At 37.9% G+C, this 21,281-nt stretch overlaps 1 protein-coding gene across 1 annotated transcript in view; it reads left to right on the forward strand.

The window, feature by feature from the left end:
• The window catches only part of TMC1 (transmembrane channel like 1), a 142,254-nt gene that overhangs the window by 20,865 nt on the left and 100,108 nt on the right, over positions 1 to 21,281 (forward strand). Inside the window, exons 3-4 of the mRNA XM_045043143.1 lie at positions 13,993 to 14,040; positions 17,788 to 17,959. Of these exons, the coding sequence (XP_044899078.1) occupies positions 13,993 to 14,040; positions 17,788 to 17,959 (220 nt within the window). The remainder of the gene's footprint in view (positions 1 to 13,992; positions 14,041 to 17,787; positions 17,960 to 21,281) is intronic.

Genomic DNA, 21,281 nt, shown 5'->3' on the forward strand with positions numbered 1-21,281 from the left:
CAACCAGAGGGAATGGAAATAGAGACTAGTGAGCTGTCAGTGCTGAGGAGCTACGGCTGAGAGTGGGGATATTAAAGCAGCTGGAATTCCCAGGGGAGTGTCCCAGAGAAGAGAAAGCTGAACGGAGAGAGTGTTCTGGAGATCTGCAGAGCATTCTGAGTCTTCAGCTGAATAATGGTCAGTGTATACATGTAGCTAGAAAAGAACCACCCAGTAGGAGTAAAGGGAGCAATCCCTAGAGCTCACACAGGTTTGGGTGGCTTCTCTTCCCACCAACGAGAGTTTAGCACCTTTTCATTCATGAGACACCAGGTAAAGTACTCAGAAGGGTTTGCTTCAGCAGTAGGAAAACATTAGTCCTGGAGTAAACATAGCTCTAGTCATACCAGCAGCTTTAAAGTGAGACCCTGAAGGGTAAAACTGATTCCAGATAACGTAAATGCATACCAGAACAAAGCTAAAGAATATTTCTGGGAATATAAAAATACCCAGCACCCAAGAAAGGAAAAATTAATAGTGTCTATCATGCAATCAAATATTACCATGAATACAAAGAAACATGAAAATACCCGTAATTAGAAAAATCAATTAAACATAATCATCCCATAAATTACACAATTGGTATAATTGGTTGACAGTTATGAAACTGCGTTGTACATATTCAAAAGGCTAATGGAAAAAAAATAGGGACACATATGAAAATAAAAAGACAAAATTCAACTACTACAGGTGAGAAATACAATATGTGAGATGGAGCAAATGCTTTATGGGCTTAATGTAAGATTAGACATTGCTGAAGAAAAGATTACTGAACTTGAAAAAATGTATGACGACAACACCAAGTCTGGAAAAAAAGAAATGAAAACATTCTGGTGTAAGGTTTTATACTATAAATGAAATGGCATAATATCACTTGCTATTTATATAAATTTCTCTGGTACTGTATTAAGTATCTGGTTTAGAGCAAAGCGGTATTTAACTAGTTATAGATAATAGGCCATAAAAGGCAATAAAAGAGAATCACTGGAAAAGTTAATTCATCCAAAAGAAGGCTGCAAAAGAGCAAAGCAGAAGCTAGAGACAAGACAAATAAAAATTGAATAGCAAGAGGAGAGCTTTCATCATTCGACCATGTGGGTATGAATGTTAAATATTAATGGTCTAAATACCCAAATTAAAAGTTAGAAATAATCAGATTAGATAAAAATTTCAATATCCAACTAAATGTCATCTATAGCAAGCCCACTTTCAGTATAAAGATACAAATAAGTTAAAGGTAAAAGGATGGCAAAAGACATACTATATTAAAATAGTAAAAAGAGGGGCACCTAGACAGCTCAGTCGGTGAAGCGTCTGACTTTGGCAAGGGTCATGATCTCGCGGTTCCTGAGTTCAAGCCCCACATCGGGTTCTGTGCTGACAGCTCAGAACCTAGAGCCTGCTTTGGATTCTGTGTCTCTCCCTCTCTCTCTCTCAGCCCCTCCCTTACTCATACTCTGTGTCTCAAAAATAAATAAACCATAAAAAATAGTAAAAAGAAAGCTAAAGTGGCCATGTTCATGTTGGATGAGTTTTATTATAGAAAAAAGAATATTGTCAGGAATAAATAATGTTATTTCATAATGATAGAGGTAAATTGATCAACAGGAAATAACAAATGTAAACATTTATACACCTAATAACAGAACTCCAAAATACATAAAACAAATACTGATAGAGCTGCAAGGAAAAAATAGACAAATCCTCTGTTACAGTTGGATTTCACACCTTTTTCACAATAATTGATAGAAAAAGCAAAAAGAAATCAGTAAACATATGGAAGGCCTCTACAACACTATCAACCATTTTGAACTAATTGACATTTATATAACTCCACCTAAGAACAGCAGAATACACACTCTTCAAGGGCATACAGAAAATTTAGCAAGATATATCATATTGTTAGGTGTAAATCTCAACACATTTAAAAGGATTCAAGTTATACAAATTCTATTCTCTAACTACAATGGAATTAAATTGGAAATCAAAAGATATTTGAAAAATCCCAAAATATTTGGAAACTAAATATCACCCTTCTAAATGACCCATGGGCCAAATAAAAAATCAACAGAGAAATTAGAAAGTGTTTTGAACTGAATTTAAATAAACACACAAGCTTCAAAATTTTGAGATGCAGCTAAAGTAGTATTTAGAGTAAAATTTATAGTATGATATACCTATTTTAGAAAAAAATGATCTCAGTTTCTGCCTTAAGAAGCAAAAGAAAAAGAATAAATAAATTCCAAAATAAACAGAAGCAAGTAGGTGACAAAGACCAGAACTGAAATAAATAGAAAACAGGAAAACAATATAGAAAATGATACCAAAATATGTTCTTTGAGATCAGTAAAACTAGTAAACCACTGGTCAGACTGATTAGAAATTTATTAAGAGGAAGTAACAATTTTAAGATAGAAACGAAAAATGTGGCATCACTACAAATTCTACAGATACTTAAAGGATAATAAGGCAATGTTAGAAACAACTCAGGCCAATAAATTTGATAACTTAGATACATCGTACAAATTACTTGTATGACAAGCTACTAAAGCTCACTCAAGAAAAGAATCAATGAACTTAATAGCCTTACGTGTATTAAGGAAATTGAAATTATAGTTAAAAATTGTCTTACAGGGGCACCTGGGTGGCTCAGTTGGTTAAGAATCTGACTCTTGATTTCGGATCAGGTCATGATCTCACAATCATGAGATCCAACCCCACATTGGACTCTGGGATGAGCGTGGAGCTCTCTCTCCCTCACTCTCTGCCCCTTCCCTGCTCGTTCTGTCTCTCTCTCAAAATAAATAAACATTAAAAAAATTGTCTTACAAATAATATAGCAAGCTTTGATTACTTTCATGGATAATGCTTTTCTTTCTTCCTTTATTTTATTTTTTGAGAGAGAGAGAGACAACATGAGTGGGGGAAGTGCAGAGAGAAAGGGAGACAGAGGATCCAAAGTGGGCTGCAAACTGAAAGCCTGATGCAGGGCTCAAACTCATGAACCTAACCACCAGATCAAGACCTGAGCCGAAGCTGGACACTCAACCGACTGAGCCACCCAGGTGCCCCTCTGTGGATAATTCTACCAAATATTCAAGGATGAAGTAATTCTGATTCTGCACATTTTTTTTTTTAGAAGAACAAAGAGGAGAGAATATTCTCCAACTTTCTCAGACACTAGCATTACTTTGATACCAAAATCAAACAAAAACATTCCAAGAAAACAAAACTACAGGCCAATGTATAAAAACAACAATCAGAGATTACTTCTAAAACTATCATTTCAATATCAGAATAAAAAATTACAAAGCACTTAGAAACAAATCTGACCAAAGCACTCTAAGATCTAAGCACTGAAAACTACAAAACACTGCTAAAAGAAATTAGAGAAGGTCTTAATAAACCAAAGTAATTTCATCTTATGGAAAGGAAAGGAAGGAATAGTGTGTAATTATAAATATAAAAGCACCTTCTACCTGGATGTCATAGAACTAGATCTAGATCTTAGGTTGGTTATTTTTTTTTAATGTTTATTTATTTATTTTTTTAATGTTTATTTATTTATTAGAGGAAGGGAGGGGCAGAGAGAGGGGGGAAAGAGAGAATTCCAAGCAGGCTCCACACTGTCAGCACAGAGCCTGAAATGGGGCTTGAACCCATGAATTATGAGATCATGACCTGAGCCAAAATCAAGAGTCAGATGCTTAACTGACTGGGCCACCCAGTCACCCCTAGATCTTAGTTTTTAACCGTTGCCCTTCCCTGTGGCATACAATAGTTAAAATTACAGTCCCAACCTCTTGGTATTTAATCAAGATAAAATTGATAACTTTAAAATTTTGTTATTTTAGACAGAGAGAGAGAGCACACACGAGCAGGGGAGAGGGACAGAGGGAGAGGTAGAGATTCTTAAGCAGGCTCATGACCGGAGCTGAAATCAAGAGCCCGATGCTCAACTGACTGAGACACTCAGGTGCCCACTAAGTGATGTCTTATTTTCAGTTAAAAGTTATCAATTTTAGGGGACGGATAGTTTAGGGAAATATTTTATTCCTTGTCTTCATCTTTTGGTTAAATTGCCTTTAATGTGATCACAGACTGAAATTATGGCAATTTTCTACTTGCAGAGTCTAAGATATTAAGGTGAAGGTCAGAGTAGATGTGTCTTCCTTGTCTTCCTAGAATTTTAGGTGAAATTTTGGCTGCAGGTGTGTGGTAAAGCATTTGAACAGCTCTTGTAGGTTATTGTAACGTTTGCTATATGCCAGGTACTCTATATTATATACATCACATGCATTTATTATTACATTTAGTTTCACAGCACCTGTGTATAGTGGTTAGTGCTCCTTCCTGTAACTACAACGTAGAGAATTTAAATAAACTATCCGAAGTTGTAAGATAGCATAAAATTGCAACAGAGCCAAAACACAGATATTCATCCATCTAACTCAAAAACTCAGGATCTTTCTACTAAATCGGTTGCTTACTTGAAAGCTCTGAGTTGTCTTTTCTAGTTCTACAGTATGAGTGCAATAGTTTTGGGGAGCCAGATGAACAAAACTTCTTTCTTGTTCATATTTCTCAGTATTTGGCTAGTCATGGAAATAAACTTTCCTCTTCATGGCCATGGTCCTGAAGGAATTGGGATTCATCCAGAGGAAATCAGGTAGTGAAACATACATTTATTTATCCTGATGAGTCTTTTGCCTGTTCCCAGAAAAATTTGAAGAAATGTAACAAAAAGCAATATCCTGAAATTCCCTAGTGAACATGATTTCCCCCTCTCTCTTATGAACTCTAACAGACCTTCTGCTTGTATTTTCTGGTGAAACGTGTCAAGTTATATCTTGTGTTATTGCTTTTAGTTTCTAGTATTCGTCTGATTCCATCATGGTCATCTTAAAGAGAAGACTTTGGATTAGGGTCTCCAGAGAAACAGACCAGTAGGTTATCTACCACTCTCTTTCTATCATTTGTCATCTATCAAGAGATTTATTATAAAGAATTTAGTTTATTTATTATTTTAGAGTTGCTTTATATATTTTCTATTTATCATTTTAAAAACTACTTTTTTTTTTTTAAGTATTTTTTAATGTTTATTTGTTTATTTTGAGAGTATGTGTGTGTGAGCAGGAGAGGGGCAGAGACAGAGGGAGAGAGAATCCCAAGCAGGGTCCACCCTCAGTGCAGAGCCTGACACATGGCTTAATCCCAGGAACCTTGAGATCATCACCTGAGCCGAAATCAAGAGTCAGACGCTTAACTGACTGAGCCAACCAGGTGCCCCAAAAGTATTTTCTTATTTATTATAAGAAATTATACATAGTATATATGCATATAATATGTATTGTAATGATTCAGCTGCCTTTAGGGTATAAATGAATACATTCTTTTTTTTTTTTAATTTTTTTTTCAACGTTTTATTTTTATTTTTGGGACAGAGAGAGACAGAGCATGAATGGGGGAGGGGCAGAGAGAGAGGGAGACACAGAATCGGAAACAGGCTCCAGGCTCTGAGCCATCAGCCCAGAGCCTGACGCGGGGCTCGAACTCACGGACCACGAGATCGTGACCTGGCTGAAGTCGGACGCTTAACCGACTGCGCCACCCAGGCGCCCCTAAATGAATACATTCTATGTGAACTATTTTGATAAAATTATATACCACATGCAAATTACTTGCAAGTTTTGTTTTGTTGAATATCATAAATTGAGCCTGTAGGGCAAAAGACTGGAATGGATAGGTGGGTGGTCACAATTTTTATAAACTCATGAGGACACCTAGAATTCAGAGTTCCTTTCCCTTAATGGGTGATGATGCTAATTAATATCCCTAATTAAAAGTTGGGTAGCAAATCCTACAAAGTATGATTTCCCCCCAACAGCTAAAGAATAGAAAGAAAGAGTGATTCATTCTAGTCAATGACTTGCTTTTTCTTTTCTTTTTCTTCCCCTTCTCCTTCTGTTAAATTTTCTTTAGAAAAAAAATGAACAAAATCCTTTCCTCCATTTTGGTGCTATTACTATTTTGTTAGGAAGCCAGTTGTTCCAAATTTTCGGGAACTACCAATTCCAATCCCGAAGCCACTCTCCTTTTCTTTTTCTCCGTCTGTCTTCTGTTGCAGCCCTTAACTTACAGCTCAGCCATCCTCCAGCCTCAGTGCTTCCCCACACTGCCTTTGTTCTGTAGAAGACACTCATTAACATTTGCTAATGTATGCTAATGAGAAGTAATTAGCATCTTCTGTGTGTTGCTGGGAAGGAAAGATGAAGGCCCACCGAGTTCAGTCAGCCTTGCTTCCTGCTTTGCGCTGGAGGAATTGTCTGCTTTCAGTTGTGACGCAATTATTTACTGCCTTTTGTTTGTTTGTTTCGCTTTGTTTAACCATGAGTCTTGACAAGCATTCTCCTTCATGACTTGGAATATTGCAGAAATGCTTTGGGGGACAGACACGTTCCTTTTTTGTTCTAGGCTATCCAAGGATATAAGGATGCCAAGGGCTTACAACACATTATTTTCATCTGGTTGTTATTTTGGTATCCTATTACTAGAAAAGATCTGAGCCACAAAAACTCACACAAGAGAATATATTTTCATTTCAGCACACTTATTTACACGGGTTGCTCTTTATGGTGGTAACTGAAATGTGAGAGCACACACTCTGAATATATATTGTGACAGCATGGTTAAATAAGAAATGTGCCCTCCTCCAGAATATTCTAAATGCAAAGAAAAAGCCAAGACTCACCACTTAGTTTTTCGTAACCACGGGGAGCTCCAAATGCCTTTCTTAATAACTATTTGTTTATTGAATATGTAACCTTAAAAAAAGAAATAAGCCAACCCCCCCAAACCAGTTGAGAATAAGAACTGTTTTTGTTTTTCTGTAGACCGATGGTGTCGTAAACTATCTAATTACAGCTTCTCCCAAATACTCTAGCATATAATTCACTATTTGAAGAACTATGCTTTAGCATTTCATATTTGCTCTTCGAGCTTAAGGGTGGTAGAATTTGGAAATGTATCAGCTACCCACTTCACTCAGCCTGTGTTTCATTTTAATTTCGTGTACCATAAAAACAGAAGGAAAAAGTGCAAAAAAAAAAAAATTGGTGTGCATCTCCTGCCCCTCCTTCTTATGTCTATAAAAAAAGATTATTATCATTGTGAAAAGATAGAAGGGGGATTTTTCTTTTGAGTGGATCTTCTTTTTTTTTTTTTTTCCTCTCTGTTCTTCCTGGGGTTAGCTATTGTCTCTCCAGGACCTCATCGTACAACACGTTTCTCTCCAGAATCCATCCTGTTCGATTTGGCAACTGCAGTATCTTATATTGTGTTTTTAATAAAGTAGACATCAGCGGCTATTTATTCTCTGCTTCTTAAGGGTTTCAGAGACTCAAAAAATAAATATAATCTAGAAGGAAAAATATTGGAGAGTGACAGCTACTATAGCAGCTGAATCTCTCGCCCACTCGCTTCTTCTGGTCGGCTGCGTCTTACCCAAAGTCAACATCAACATTATTATTGTTGTAGTTTTATAAGCACAGCAATTTAAAGTGCTTAGCATCTCCAAGATATTATAATGATTGAAAATGTGAGCAGCCTTTTGGCATTGTTTTGAAAGTTTTCATTAGGGTGTTTTTGAACGCATGTGCTCCGTGTTTCATTTTCTCTATGGTCTAGGGCAGATAAGAAGGATGCTAGCACCTGCAGAAAGAATAGCAGCCCCAACCTGTCAAATTAAACCTTTTCCCCAGATACCTTCATGATATTCAAATGTAATGATCTCGTTTTGTTTTTTCCCACCCCAAGGATTTTGTAAATGTCTTATAGTTTGCGGGTTTATTAAGGCATTTGAATGATATAAGAACTAAGTAAGTTTCCTCTTTACTCAATGGCTTCCAAATATTATGCTTAATTCCACCATTTGAAGGACTTGGGATTGTTATACACAAATGTCACGGGCATCTTTTTGTCCTTCCCTAGAAGTAATAAAAGTAAAGGGAGCTGCTGATTTAAACTGAATCAGATTTCATGTCTTGGGCACATACTACTCTTGAGGAAGAAGAATCACATTTCATCATTGTTTTTAATGTTTATTTATTTATTCTGAGAGAGAGAGAAGGCAGAGAGAGAGGGACAGAGAATCCCAAGCAGGCTCCGTGCAACAGCACAGAGCCCAGCGCGATGTGGGGCTCAATCCCAGGAACTGCGAGATCATGACCTGTGCCAAAATCAAGGGCCGAACGCTCAACTGACTGAGCCACCCAGGTGCCCCACATCCCAACATTTTAATTCCGTTTTGCAGACAGTGCCTCCTGTTCCCTACTTAGCGCCCATCAATAATTGAATGAAAGCAGGATGCTGGGGCATTCTTTGCAGAAGAGATGATACCTCATTATGGTTTGGTGACTTGATCTAGCACCCAAGTGTCCCACTGACGGGAAATTCTTCTTTATGGTTAATGTTACTCATTCCTTTTGAGATTTTGGTTGGTTTACCTTCTGTTTGGTTTTTGGAAAACAAAATATCTGAATGCTATCCTCGGCCATAATTTATATACAGCTTATAAATACACACATACATATGCATACATATAATTTTGTCCATATCATAATTGAATCACCACCATCATCATCATTACTATAATCAAATATAGTGGGGCACTTGGGTGGCTCAGTCAGTTAAGCGACTGACTTTTGATTTCGGCTCAGGTCATGATCTCACAGTCTTGAGATCAAGTCTTGCATTGGGCTCTGTGCTGCCCATGGAGCCTTAAATAAGATTCTTTCTCTCCCTCTTCCTTTGCCCCTCTCCCCTGCTTGCACTTTCCCTCTCTCTCTCTCTCTCAACAATAAATAAATAAATAAATAAATAAATAATCATCCACTTGAGCAGCTACTGGAAGGCATCAGACCTAGAAATTTCAGAACATAAAATTTACATTGTCTACTCATAAAGAGGCTACATTTAAAAGAGATTTTTTAAAATCATAGCTTATTTTTCATAGTTTCACTGGTCAGTTTTCTCTCTTCTTTTTTTTCCCTTGGAAAAAAAAAGAGATTTCATGTTTTGGGTAAGGGAATCCTAACTTGTCTTCCTTAAAGAACAAGGCAACCTTTACTTTGGAATATATTCTCTTTTAAGAAAAAAAGATATTTTTATTTTGTTCACGTTGTCTAGCCTTTTCACCTTCCAATTCTTGTCAGGAAAAAGTATTGATAGGAGAACCAGTTGAAGATGGTCTAGACTTTGTTAACCCAAGGTGTTTCTAAAAAATGAAATAATATTAAGTATGTAAATTTAGAACTGATAACATTTTCTGTTTAGAATACTTATTTACATGAGTATAAGTACAGGTATGTTTATTTATAATGTTTTGTTTACATGTATACTTTTATAATGTTTTGTTTTACATGTATACTTTTTCACCTCTCATTTACTGCAATGTCATCTCATTTTTGCCCTTTTAACTGCCTTTCTTTGCTATCTTCTTCCCCTCTTCCCCTTCCCCATTTCTCTTTTTCTTTCTCTCTTCTTCCCTCACCATACTTTAGTCCCATACTTTTGAATTGCTAAACAGTCAGCACTATATACGTAAGCAAGGGCTATATTAGTAAGTTGCCAGTCTCTTTTTAAAATTTTTTTTTAACGTTTATTTATTTTTGAGACAGAGAGAGACAGAGCATGAACGGGGAGGGGCAGAGAGAGGGAGACACAGAATCCGAAACAGGCTCCAGGCTCCGAGCGGTCAGCACAGAGCCCGACACAGGGCTTGAACCCACAGACTGTGAGATCATGACCTGAGCCGAAGCCGGCCGCTCAACCGACTGAGTCACCCAGGCGCCCCAGCAAGTTGCCAGTCTCTCAACAAAGTCTCAGTCAGAGACACACAGCCCAGTAACAAAAACCACAAAAAACATCAATGAAATAAAAGAATTCAGAATCTAATATGTGTCGTTTGAGTAACATTATCTTTTCATAACCTACATCGAAAGCTCATTCTTACCGGATCTTTGCCATCAACATGTAAGAACAGTTTGGCCAACATAACTAGCTGTCCTCTATTCCTCACTGCCTATTTTCTTGTAAAGCCACTAAAATTCAGGCTTTTCCTTATACCATTTCACTAAATCTATTCTTGTCAAAATCATCATCGACATCTATATGGCAAAATCCAAAGGTCGATCTTTAGTCCTCATTATACTTGAGTTACAAGCCTACGACACGTTTCTTATTTTCCTTCTACGTCACTGATTGTTCATTTTCAGTGTCTTTGGTTGATTTTTCTTCTTCTCCCTGTCCTCTCAACTTTGGAGCCCTCTTTTTCTGTTTCGTTTATATTCATTTACCTGGTGATCTCACTTGGTCCTGTGGCTCCTAATAGTATCAATATGCTAATAATTCCTAAATGTCTATTTCCAGCCCAGACTTTTCTTCTGAACTCTAGACTCAAATACCCAACTGCCTACTCAACTCGTGTATGGGTGTCTTACAGGCATCCCGACACCAACATGTCATATTAAACTTCTGATCTTCAACTCCTCCCACCTAAGCTACTCTTCCTATGGCCTTTTCATTTCCTTTTCTTCTGAATCTATCTTTCTGCCAAGGACAAAAGCCTTCTGGCTGTCCTTGATTCTTCTCTTCCTTTCACATTCCACATCACACCTCATACTGATGGTATGGGTTCTTCCGCTAAGATTTGGCAAAATACTTATTACAGCATAGGCGAATATCCCTTCCAATGCTGTTTAGTCTGAGGTGAGACATGTACCGCACTTATACAGGAATGGCCAATGTTGACATTTCCTCACACACACAAAAAGAACCCTGAAAAGTAACACACACAAAAAGCCTAAGAAACATAACAAATACATTGCATGCAAGTAAGCTGGATAAGATGCTGGTACCTAATCTTGGATCTCCTTTAGAAAGTCATTCTTTTGCATAAAATAGCAAGACTCCTTAAAGGCAGTGGTATTTTCTTCTGCGCTCTACAGACTCCCTCCCTGAGCATTTTGCTCTGTACTCCCTTGTGAGTGGACGATAACTGCTAATTGGACAAACAAGCTTTCAGTTTCCGGAGTAATAACCTAGTGCTACAAACATCCCTTCAAGAGCCAAATGTGGCGTTGAGCAAGAGGTAATACCACTTAACTTTTCTGGCCCCTTGGTTACTGTGAACCATAAACTACTTTCAGGGCTATAGATTAAAAAAGAAAGTCTGGAACAGCATCCACTTCTCTGAACGATTCCAATGCCTCTAAAATGTGACATTTTGCTGTTGTTTCCTTTTACTGTTTTTAATTACTGGGTCTATTTGCATGAAATGAAGATCTGGGTTGCCTAGGCATTCATCTGCTCCGAATGCATATTCCTCTCTTAAATAGCATACTTCAGGGAAATTTTCCTTGCTGGCCTTCAACATTTTGACAGGACCCCCCCCCCCTCCTTTCACTGCCCTCCCGTCACTCCCCAGGAGACAGGTTATTTTTAAAGTACATAATCAATAGGCTTTGGGAAGCAGCCAAAGCCTGAGGGGGGTCATATGATTGGGAATAAGCTACTGGGGATTGCTGAGAGAAGGGATGGCAACAGGCCATGCCAAAAATTGCCTGAGGAGAGAAAGACATTCTGTAGCTCCCATTTAAGTGTTCTGAGTAATTCTTTTGCACAGGCTTTTTGTCTTGGAGGGGTTTCTTGTCTTGCTTCTTCAGCCTTGGTTGGAGTTGCAGGAGATGCAGACCACCATTGACAGTTGTTTTTCAGACCAAATAATGTCCCATTAAAATCAAGCTCGGTCTGAGGCCCTGGAAGGAGTCTTAAATTTGGTCACGGTGCTGTTGTTTAGTTCTTGATGCTGATGATGCTTTTGCTGTTGGTTCAAGTCCAGAACCCATCAATTATTGTCAGAACAACTATACAAACAACTGTTTCATTGTCCCGGACTCAACTGCCAAAGAAACGCTGTTGAGCAAAGAAGGCACCTGATGAGAAGGTGCAGATGATTACACACAGATGATGTTACTGTTGGAGAGTCACCTCATGAGGAGGGACAGGGCTATTTCTGCAGTACTCTCCATTACGTCACTTAGAAACCATAGCTCTTTTTTAGTTCTTTACTTGAAACCACAGGGATGTCTCCTCTGATGGATTCTTAGGTTTTATTTAATAGCCATTTGTTACTATCCTTCCTGTACTTGAGAAGATGATCCGTGACTCCAGCCCTGTTTTTTCCCTTCCCCTGGTTATCAGAGGAGATTGATTCATTGCTCATCTCCTTGGCGTGGGACATTTCATTCTGCTGTTTTTATTTAATATATGATCCTTCCTAAAGATTTGCTTATATTTTTGTCCATTTGGTGTTTCTTCTGTTTCATTTAATCACGGCTAGTGAGTTGATTATTACAAATCAGTGTAATATTTTGTGTGAATTTCGCTTTGGCTATAAGGTTGCAGAACAGGCTGTATATCCGTCTTTGCTATTTATCCTTAGCAGTTTTTATATACACACGGAGCTGACTTTGCTCCAAAGCTAAGCTTATATCATTCAAATTCCTTCCTGGGGAATTCTTCCTTGACCGGAGAAGCTTGATGGCAGCATTAATTACAAACAAAAGACCAAGACCGATTGTTAAACGTAAAATATCTTCTTAGAAGTGTCTGCCTTCACTATTGGTGGACTCTCAGTGGTGACATAAAGATCTTTGTTCCGTGAAGATCCAGTTACAGCCAGTAACAGAAGGCATATGTCCACTCTGAACAAAAGCAGACTTATTTTCACATTCCGCGGCTGACATTGAGTGATAACGTTTTTGCATATCCTAAAAATTTTTATGCAGATGCTGTTTAAAGGCAAAATGGGCTTTCACAATAATCTTCTTTGTGAATGGGATTGAAACTCTTGGCAACTGTTCCGTTTTCAGTATGCCTGTCAAGTTCTGAAAAATAACCTTTGACGGTGTGCGAGCAGAAACAAAACGAAGGTTGTTTCCTCTGTTCACAGCAACGTCGTTTTGTCATCTTTGCTTTTTCAGACTGATGCTCATCCAACTTAAATGAAAATATGATACAATTAATATTTTATAAGCAAGTTACGCGGCTACGGCTTTAAAAAAAATAGTCAACCCTAATTTTTACCTGGGCAAGTTGCAGAGCTTTGCGTCTGCTGAAATCTGTGATGAATGGACCGTAGATGACAAGTGGAAAAACATCTGCCAATGAATATATTTTCACATGTTATTGGTCAATTAAAATTCTTGTGAAAGCTGTATATGTCTTTACAAAAATAGAGCAAAACTGAAAGCAAAGTGCTTTCTGAGTATAAGGTGAGGAATACACAGAAGAGATGTTCTTTGTCTTGGAAAGAACTGGAAAATTACCTGTCCCCACACTGTCAAGGTAAATCATACATTGGAAAATTTAGGCTGTGTCCGTATACAACCTACAGAAATAATTGAAATAGGAAATATCAGCCTTGTGACATTTTTTGAAAGGCTCTTGGACACTGGTAGCTGCTCAGAATGAACTGTTCTCGGTTTTAATAAATTCCTTTGGTTCTAATAACCAAAGTGTTTGTGCATGCGGATATAGCTTTATTAACAAGTCAATTTATCATAGAATGAAATAATCCACCAAACCCCAAGACTACTCACCGCAGTGCAGAATTTATTTTGGTAGCAGTTATTTTCAATGGAGCTGACAGGCTTATAATTGATGTGTTTTGCAAATCTTCGAAGACAGTGAAGCAGAGAAGTCTTTGCACAACACTGTATAAGATACGGTAGCGGTATATCTTTAATGAACAATGCTCTTTTTGACAAGCTCATTGAAAAATGCTTTTATTAACTGCACAGAAAACCTTATGATGAAAATAATCATAAAAGCCCATTACTAACGGTTGTACTGTCATTTAAAGAATTGCCGTATTTTTCGTTTCTTCAACAGTACAAATTCAAGTGGAGGAAAAAGAAGATGACACCGAGGAAAGCTCAAGTAAGTGAGAATGGACCCGCATGGAATGTGTTTCCTGGGAAATGGCAGTGAACTCAGAGGACTTGTCGTCTTATCTTGTGGGATCATGCTGCCGCATGTGAGCACAGGCTACCACCTATGTGGGTGATTTTTGATGGTCTCACAAAAGAGGTCAAGTCCAGCAAATAGATCTCCACTCTAGATTCCATTTAATTGGCCCACACACATTTTACCAGATGTGTAAGTTACTCATGATCCAATAGATGATAGTCCACAAAAATTTGCTTTTTTATCCCCACCCCCCCTTTTTTTTTTTTTTAATTTTGGAGACAAAGCACAAAGGAGGGAGAGGGGCAGAGGGACAAAGAGAGAGAGAGAGAGAGAGAGAGAAAATCCCAAGCAGGATCCACACTCATCCTTGAGCCAGACGGGGGGCTTGATCCCACGACCCTGGCTGGGATCATGACTTGAGCTGAAATCAAGAATCAGATGCCCAACCGACTAAGCCACCCAGGTGCTCCCAAAATTTGCTTTTTAAAATTTCTCTACTGTTTTCTCTATTAAGGCATTTGTCCTAAAAGCTCTTCTCTAGGGCTGAGTCTATTATAATAGAATAGATTGGCCATTTTGACTGAATTGATCAGGTGGTTCAATTAAAACGAATAAGCACATTATTTTGTACTGAATTCATGGGTATTTCATGAGAATTGCTCCGTTTTTGACCTGTGTAGGTTCAGCTCAAGAGTTTGGGTTGTGATCCCTTGCAGGCAGACCCCTCATGGACTGGAGCATGAGAAAGATCATTATATAAGCAAAAGCTTTGAATGTACTCAAACTGAAAGAAAGAGCCATAGCTCAAGAAAAGTTGAGTTAGGGGATACATCAATACAATCAAGTTAATAACCTGAATGCAATATGGCAGCCAGGGCATGTTCACGATCCAGGTGTTTTGATTCAGTCAGTGCATTCTACATGCAAACAGCTCAGTCTCATACAGATCCTGAAAGTCATGGCGTTTGTACTGTAGTGGAGGAAAAAGAATTTTCCCTCTAGCCTTCTGAGTTCTTAGCTGAGACCCCTAGAAGACAGTTTAACAAGAGAAAAAACATACAGAAATTCATTAGCATGTATGCCTCATGTGTACATGAGAGATACTCAGGTAATATGTAACATTCTGAGGTGGCTTAGAATTTAGACTCAAATACCATCCTAATAAGGAAAAAAAAAAAAGATAGAGATATAAGCCTTTCAGGAGAGAATAATTTGAAAGAAAGATGAGTGGGCCTTTAGAAAAAGATGGGAAGTTTGATAGTTTGTGACCAAGTTTGTCTGGGTGTGGTATTGACTTCTAGCATCTTCCTTTGTGGGAAGAGTCAATCTTCCCTAAGCGTGAAATTCTTGGTGAGGGGATTTATGACAATGAGTTCCTTTTGAAGTGTCTGTGTTTGGGCAGATGAGGGGAGTTCAGAAAAACAAACAAACAAACAAACCACAAAACAAAAAAACCTCTCACTGAATTTGCTGTTTTTCAAGTGTCTACAGCCCAAAACAATCAATATACCAAAGTGGCATAGTTTGGAGTGGCGTATCCTTAACTCCTACAGTCATATTTTGAGGTAGTAGGTAGTATATTCTGCTATGCTTCCGTCCTGAGTGGAGCCCATTTCAAATGCTAAGATTGTAGGCAAATCTACAGTTAGGAGGCAACTGTAAAATATTGATTTTTTTTTCTTAGAATTGGAATATTTGGAAGCAAGTTAAGGCACCAGAGGCAGTCTTTCTGTTCCGACATGGTACAAGAGAATTCCAGTAAAACACTTTCTGTCCATGGTAAAACTGCGAGTTTAATATGGTAGTCTTAATACAAAATATACTCTCATGCAGAGTACTAAGTGGCTGCTTGACTTCTTGAGTTATTTGTGGGAAAATTGTTTCTCAATCCCTATCAAGGTCTTGTCCTTTCTATAATTAGTGACTAATGTGACTAATAAAGACTGGGCAGATTTTCAGAATGTCAGAATGGGATTCAAGTAACATACAACATCTGCCTCATATTTAACAAATGGAAAAACCATTCTTGGTTTTGATGACAGTGTATAGTTCTCAAAGCTTAGTTTGAACAGCTAACCTCCTGTTTTTCTCTGCTAGCCAAACTTTAGTAATAAAGGTAATATTTAGGCCTCGTATTTGAAATATCAATAAAAAAAGTTTTGGCAAGTAATGTTAAAAGATAATTGGCATAATGAACGTATTTCATTAACGAATCAGAACTCTAGTGAGCTGTTATGACCAGTTCAAAGGAAAATTTAAAGAGCAGATACATTTATAGGTCAGGTTTATTGAAATGATTTGCATACGGAGGCATCACTGTTTTGTGGGAGTTTTTTCTTTTTTTTTCTGGTGAGGAAGGATTGTGTCTCCACTGAACAGAGTTCATGTACATGTTTATGGACAAGGATTATTTTGCTATATATCACTATGCTATTATTTTGCTATATATCACATATTTATATCACTATGCAGTGATCTAGAACTTTCAAAAGTACAAAATCGCTCCCATGGAATCAGAATCAAATAACACAAAAGGATACACTGCAGACAATTTATAGTTTTCCATTGAAGACAACTTTTTCTTTATAGTACTTATATTTAAGAGGATGGTGATAAAGGGGCACCTGGGTGGCTCCGTCGGTTAAGCGTCCGACTCCGGCTCAGGTCATGATCTCACGGTTTGTGAGTTTGAGCCCCACATCGGGCTCTGTGCTGACAGCTCAGAGCCTGGAGCCTGCTTCCGATGCTGTGTCTCCCCCCTCTCTCTGCCCCTCCCATGCTCATGCTCTGTCTCTCTTTGTCTCTCAATAATAAATAAACATTAAAAAAATTTAAAGAGGATGGTGATAACTATGAGTAATATTTGACTTTTTTGATGGTTGAATCTAAATATCAGAAGTTAAGAAGTGACAAAAATGAAAGAGAAGTAAGATTGTGTGTTATAAACTGTGAAGGAAGGAACTGAATTCTTTACTCTTTACCTGGAAGATTCCAGTGAAGCTATGGACATAGGAAGCATTGTTAGTTGATGAATAAAGTAAAATAATAAAATAAAATAAAATAAAATAAAATAAAATAAAATAAAGTCACTTCTCTCAGTTTTACATTAAAATTATAAGTTATTTCTATTCATAAAGATGCTATGGTCAAGCAACTATTTATGTAAATAAATATATTTAGTATCAATTTCATTTAAGAAAGGGAAAAATATTTAGGAAAAAGAAGAAAAAATTTGGAATCAGGAATAAAGAGAATTTGAGTTAGGAGACATCTCAGGGACCGAATTAGTTTCTTCAAAATTATTCTAGTTTATTGCATTTCCTTGTTCTTCCGGTCCTTTGTTCCAAAACAGAAGTAGTAGTAAACATACAGTGGTTAATCACTTAACCCTTATGTGTTATATCAGTAACCTCTATATTTGTCTGAGAGGTCATGGTATGACATTTATGACATTAAATGAAGATTGGAATTCTAAGGATTATTAGAATTTGGGGATCCACATTCACATATGTGAGTAGATGAACCACAAAAGGAATGAAAATCTAGATGAGTGTATTTGAAAGACAAGTTATGGAATACATAAATGGCACAGTGCATCTTATGGTGCGGAGACTTGCTGAATTATGATCTCACGTGTGACAATGGTAAGCATACATTTGGTAGTGGGAGAGAGCGCTTTTTGATATTGTTCACTGAAGCATTCATGGCTATGTTTAGGCGAAGAGGAAGAGGAGGAGGAAGATAAATTACCTCGAAGAGAGAGCTTGAGACCAAAGAGGAAACGAAAAAGAGATGTTATCCATGAGGATGACCCAGAACCTGAACCAGAGGATGAAGAAACAAGGAAGGCCAGAGAGAAGGAGAGAAGGAGGAGGCTGAAGAGGGGGGCGTAAGTTCGCTCTGATCTGTAACTGAAACTGTGACTCCATCAAAAGTACTTGACTCTGAAAGAGGACCCCCCCCCCAACTCCCCCACCCTTTAGGCTCTCTGTGGCCTTAAAACTGGTAATTAAAAACTACTTTTAGAAAGACAGCTTGGCGGCCCCTACGTGGCTCAGTCCCTCAAGTGACTGACTCTTGGTTTTGGCTCAGGTCATGATCTTGTGGTTTTATAAGTTCGAACCCCACGTCTGGCTCTGCACTGGCAGCACGGAGCCCTCCCTCTCTATCTGCCCCTCTCCCACTCGCACTGCCTCTGTCTCTCTCAAAAATAAATAAACTTAAAAACAATAAACACAGGCTTAATCCAATGCTGCCAGTTTTTACTCCACTTAGTTAAATGTATTTTACAATTTAAATAGAATTTAAAAACGAATATATGTATTAAGAATGGGCTAAGAGAAATTTCCTAATGAGACATCTAAATTGTCATGGTTATTAATATAGTTCATTAATTAATATTGATATTGCTATTAATATTAATAGTTCATTTAGGTATTTTGAAGTTATCCCATTAATGACATATATTGTTATCAAAGTGAAGTGGAAAATTCCTAAACAGTGAGCCCAAATCACTTTAGCTTAGGGAGCCGGGGTTGAAAAATATGGCTAATTCCAGCCCAAGAGCTAAGAGTGGTTCTTAGAGTTTTAAAGGGTTGTTGATAAACAAACAAACAAAACCAAAGATGAATATGGGACAGAACTGTATGTAACCCTCAAAGCTTAAAATATTAAGCATCTCTTCTTTTACAGAAGAGCATTGGGGCTGTCATTTCCTTTTTAACACAACCCTGCACCTACCATTTCCACCAGGCGAACATTTCACTGAGCACTGACTTTATATAGAATAGTTTGTTAAATGCTAGTTAGGAAAAATCTAATGAAATGGTTTTCGAGTCTTTGCCTTCTAGAAATTTGCAGATGGCGGGCTGGTAGGAAAAACGTGCGTGTAATACACATCTAATAATAGAAAACCTTGACCCTTTGGAAAGGCTTTAAGAGAGCAGCTGCTCTGCCCCTCTCAGGTAGTAGGGTCATGGGAACCACTACAAGGTGATACGATTTCCTCCAAAACACTCGTAGGACTTTAGATGGAGAGGAATTTTCTAAGATGTCCTCCCCAAATGATACATTCCAGTGTTCAACAACTAGCTATTACTTTCCTTTTCGTAAATAATTGTAATTAAATACAATTGTATGGCAATTTTGGCAGGTAAAGAAGCTTAGCACTGATAGCTGATGGTTCCTTTTAAAACGAAAGACTAACCCCACCTACTTCTTCATCATATTTTTGTTGATTTCAGTTTTGAAATCTCCCTCCCCTTCTTTCTTTTTCTCCTCCTCCCCAAACTCCTTTCTTCCATCTTTGAATATCAAGACATCACCTTTTTAAAAATTTTGCCTCTGGTATTCTTTTTTCTATTTTCTTTTTTATGCTTTTTATGCTTTTTACTTTTGAAAACAAAATATCTCATGGTTTTTTTAATTAAAATTTTTGTAAAGTTTATTTATTTATTTTGAGAGAGAGAGAGAGAGAGAGAGAGAGAACACTTACAAGCATGTGAAGGGCAAAGAGAGAGAATCCCAAGCAGGTTCCATGTTGTTAGCGTGTGATCATGACCTGAGCCCAAATCAAGACTTGGTCACTTAACCAAATGAGCCACCTCATCTCATACATTTAAGCTCTATGTCCTTATTGTCATCACTATTATGATGCAGTAATATTTCCTATTAGCAAAGCTTGCGTTTTCTGATAGTGAGATTTCAACAATAGATGCCTGCATGATATAGGCTGTGTTCCAGAATTTGCTATTCTTCTCCACTTGTGCCTCAGAGAGGTCCTTTCAAAAAGGTGAATTGGGGGCTGGAGGTTGCGCCTTGGTGGCTCAGTCAGTTAAGTGTCTGACTTCGGCTCAGGTCATGCTCTTGTGGTTTGTGAGTTTGAGCCCCACGTTGGGCTCTGTGCTGACAGTTCAGAGCTTGCTTGGGATTCTCTCTCTCTCCTTCTGTCTCTCGCTCTGTGCCCCTCCCCTGAACACACACACACACACACACACACACACACACTCTCTCTCTCTCTCTCTCTCTCTCAAAAATAAATAAACATTAACAAAATAAAAAATAAAAAATAAAAAGAAAAGTTCTGTGCTCTCTCGGTCTGCTTAAGGCCCACATGTTAACTGCTCAACTCCTAGAAATCGGACCATATAAATCACTGGGTCTTGGCCCCTATTGCCTGAAGGAAAGTTGTCCCTGTGACAGTGTCTGTCCTTAGCTGGTACCAGTCTCACCCTGATTCTCAGAGGCCCAAGGGTAGCCCTGCTCCCCTTTCTCCTCACTCCTCCAAACAGCCAAACCTGGCTACAATGAGCTTTGTCTCCAAAGGTTTTTCAAATTACATGATTACTTCCATAATTTGGGCAACTCGTCTAAATAGTATCATAAATTATTTCTGGTGATTGATGGTTTCAATCCCAATATGAAGGTTCATTTTCTGTTGTTCATTTTGAAGACATTAAAAAAAATTTTCTTTTTAATGTTTATTTATTTTTGACAGAGAGAGAGAGAGAAAGTGAGCATGAGCGAGGGAGGGGCAGAGAGAGAGGGAGACACAGAATCCGAAGCAGGCTCCAGGCTCTGAGCTGTCAGCACAGAGTCTGATGCAGGGCTCGAGCTCACAAACTGCAAGATCATGACCTGAGCCTAAGTCAGATGCTCAACCGACTGAGCCATCTAGGCTTCCCACCAAGCATTTGTTTTTTTTCTAAAGAAAATATATTAGCAAATATATTGTGAGAAAGATTTGTAGGCAAATATATTGCGAGAAAGATTTGTAGGCAAATCAGGGCATGTTTATTTAGATTAACAGATTTATGGTCTTTTAAAATTTAAATGTTCAAGTGAAACACCTTAGGGAATTTCCCCTGCACTAACAAAACATTTGAAGCCAACTAAAACCAAGGTTGCAATGCTAACTATCTTTGGAGACAGTGAAAAAATACTGCCTCGTTAGACATTTTGGAGGATTTCTAATAATATGACAGGCTTTTCCTGACCCAGTTTTAAGTGTAAGAAATATGTTCATAGCAGTGAGAAATTCAGCACATTATGCCTTTTTTCCCCCTAACAACTGTTGTTTAAATAAATCAAACTGAAGATAGAAAGTCATTCTTGCACAGATTAGCCCTACAGTTTAGAAGATGAAGCAAACCTCTGCGATATTCTTTTAATATGATTAGCACTTTCTTTGAGTGATTCTTAGGAAAACAGTT

This window comes from Felis catus, chromosome D4 (assembly GCF_018350175.1).
Source record: "Felis catus isolate Fca126 chromosome D4, F.catus_Fca126_mat1.0, whole genome shotgun sequence".
Taxonomy (NCBI): Eukaryota; Metazoa; Chordata; class Mammalia; order Carnivora; family Felidae; genus Felis; species Felis catus.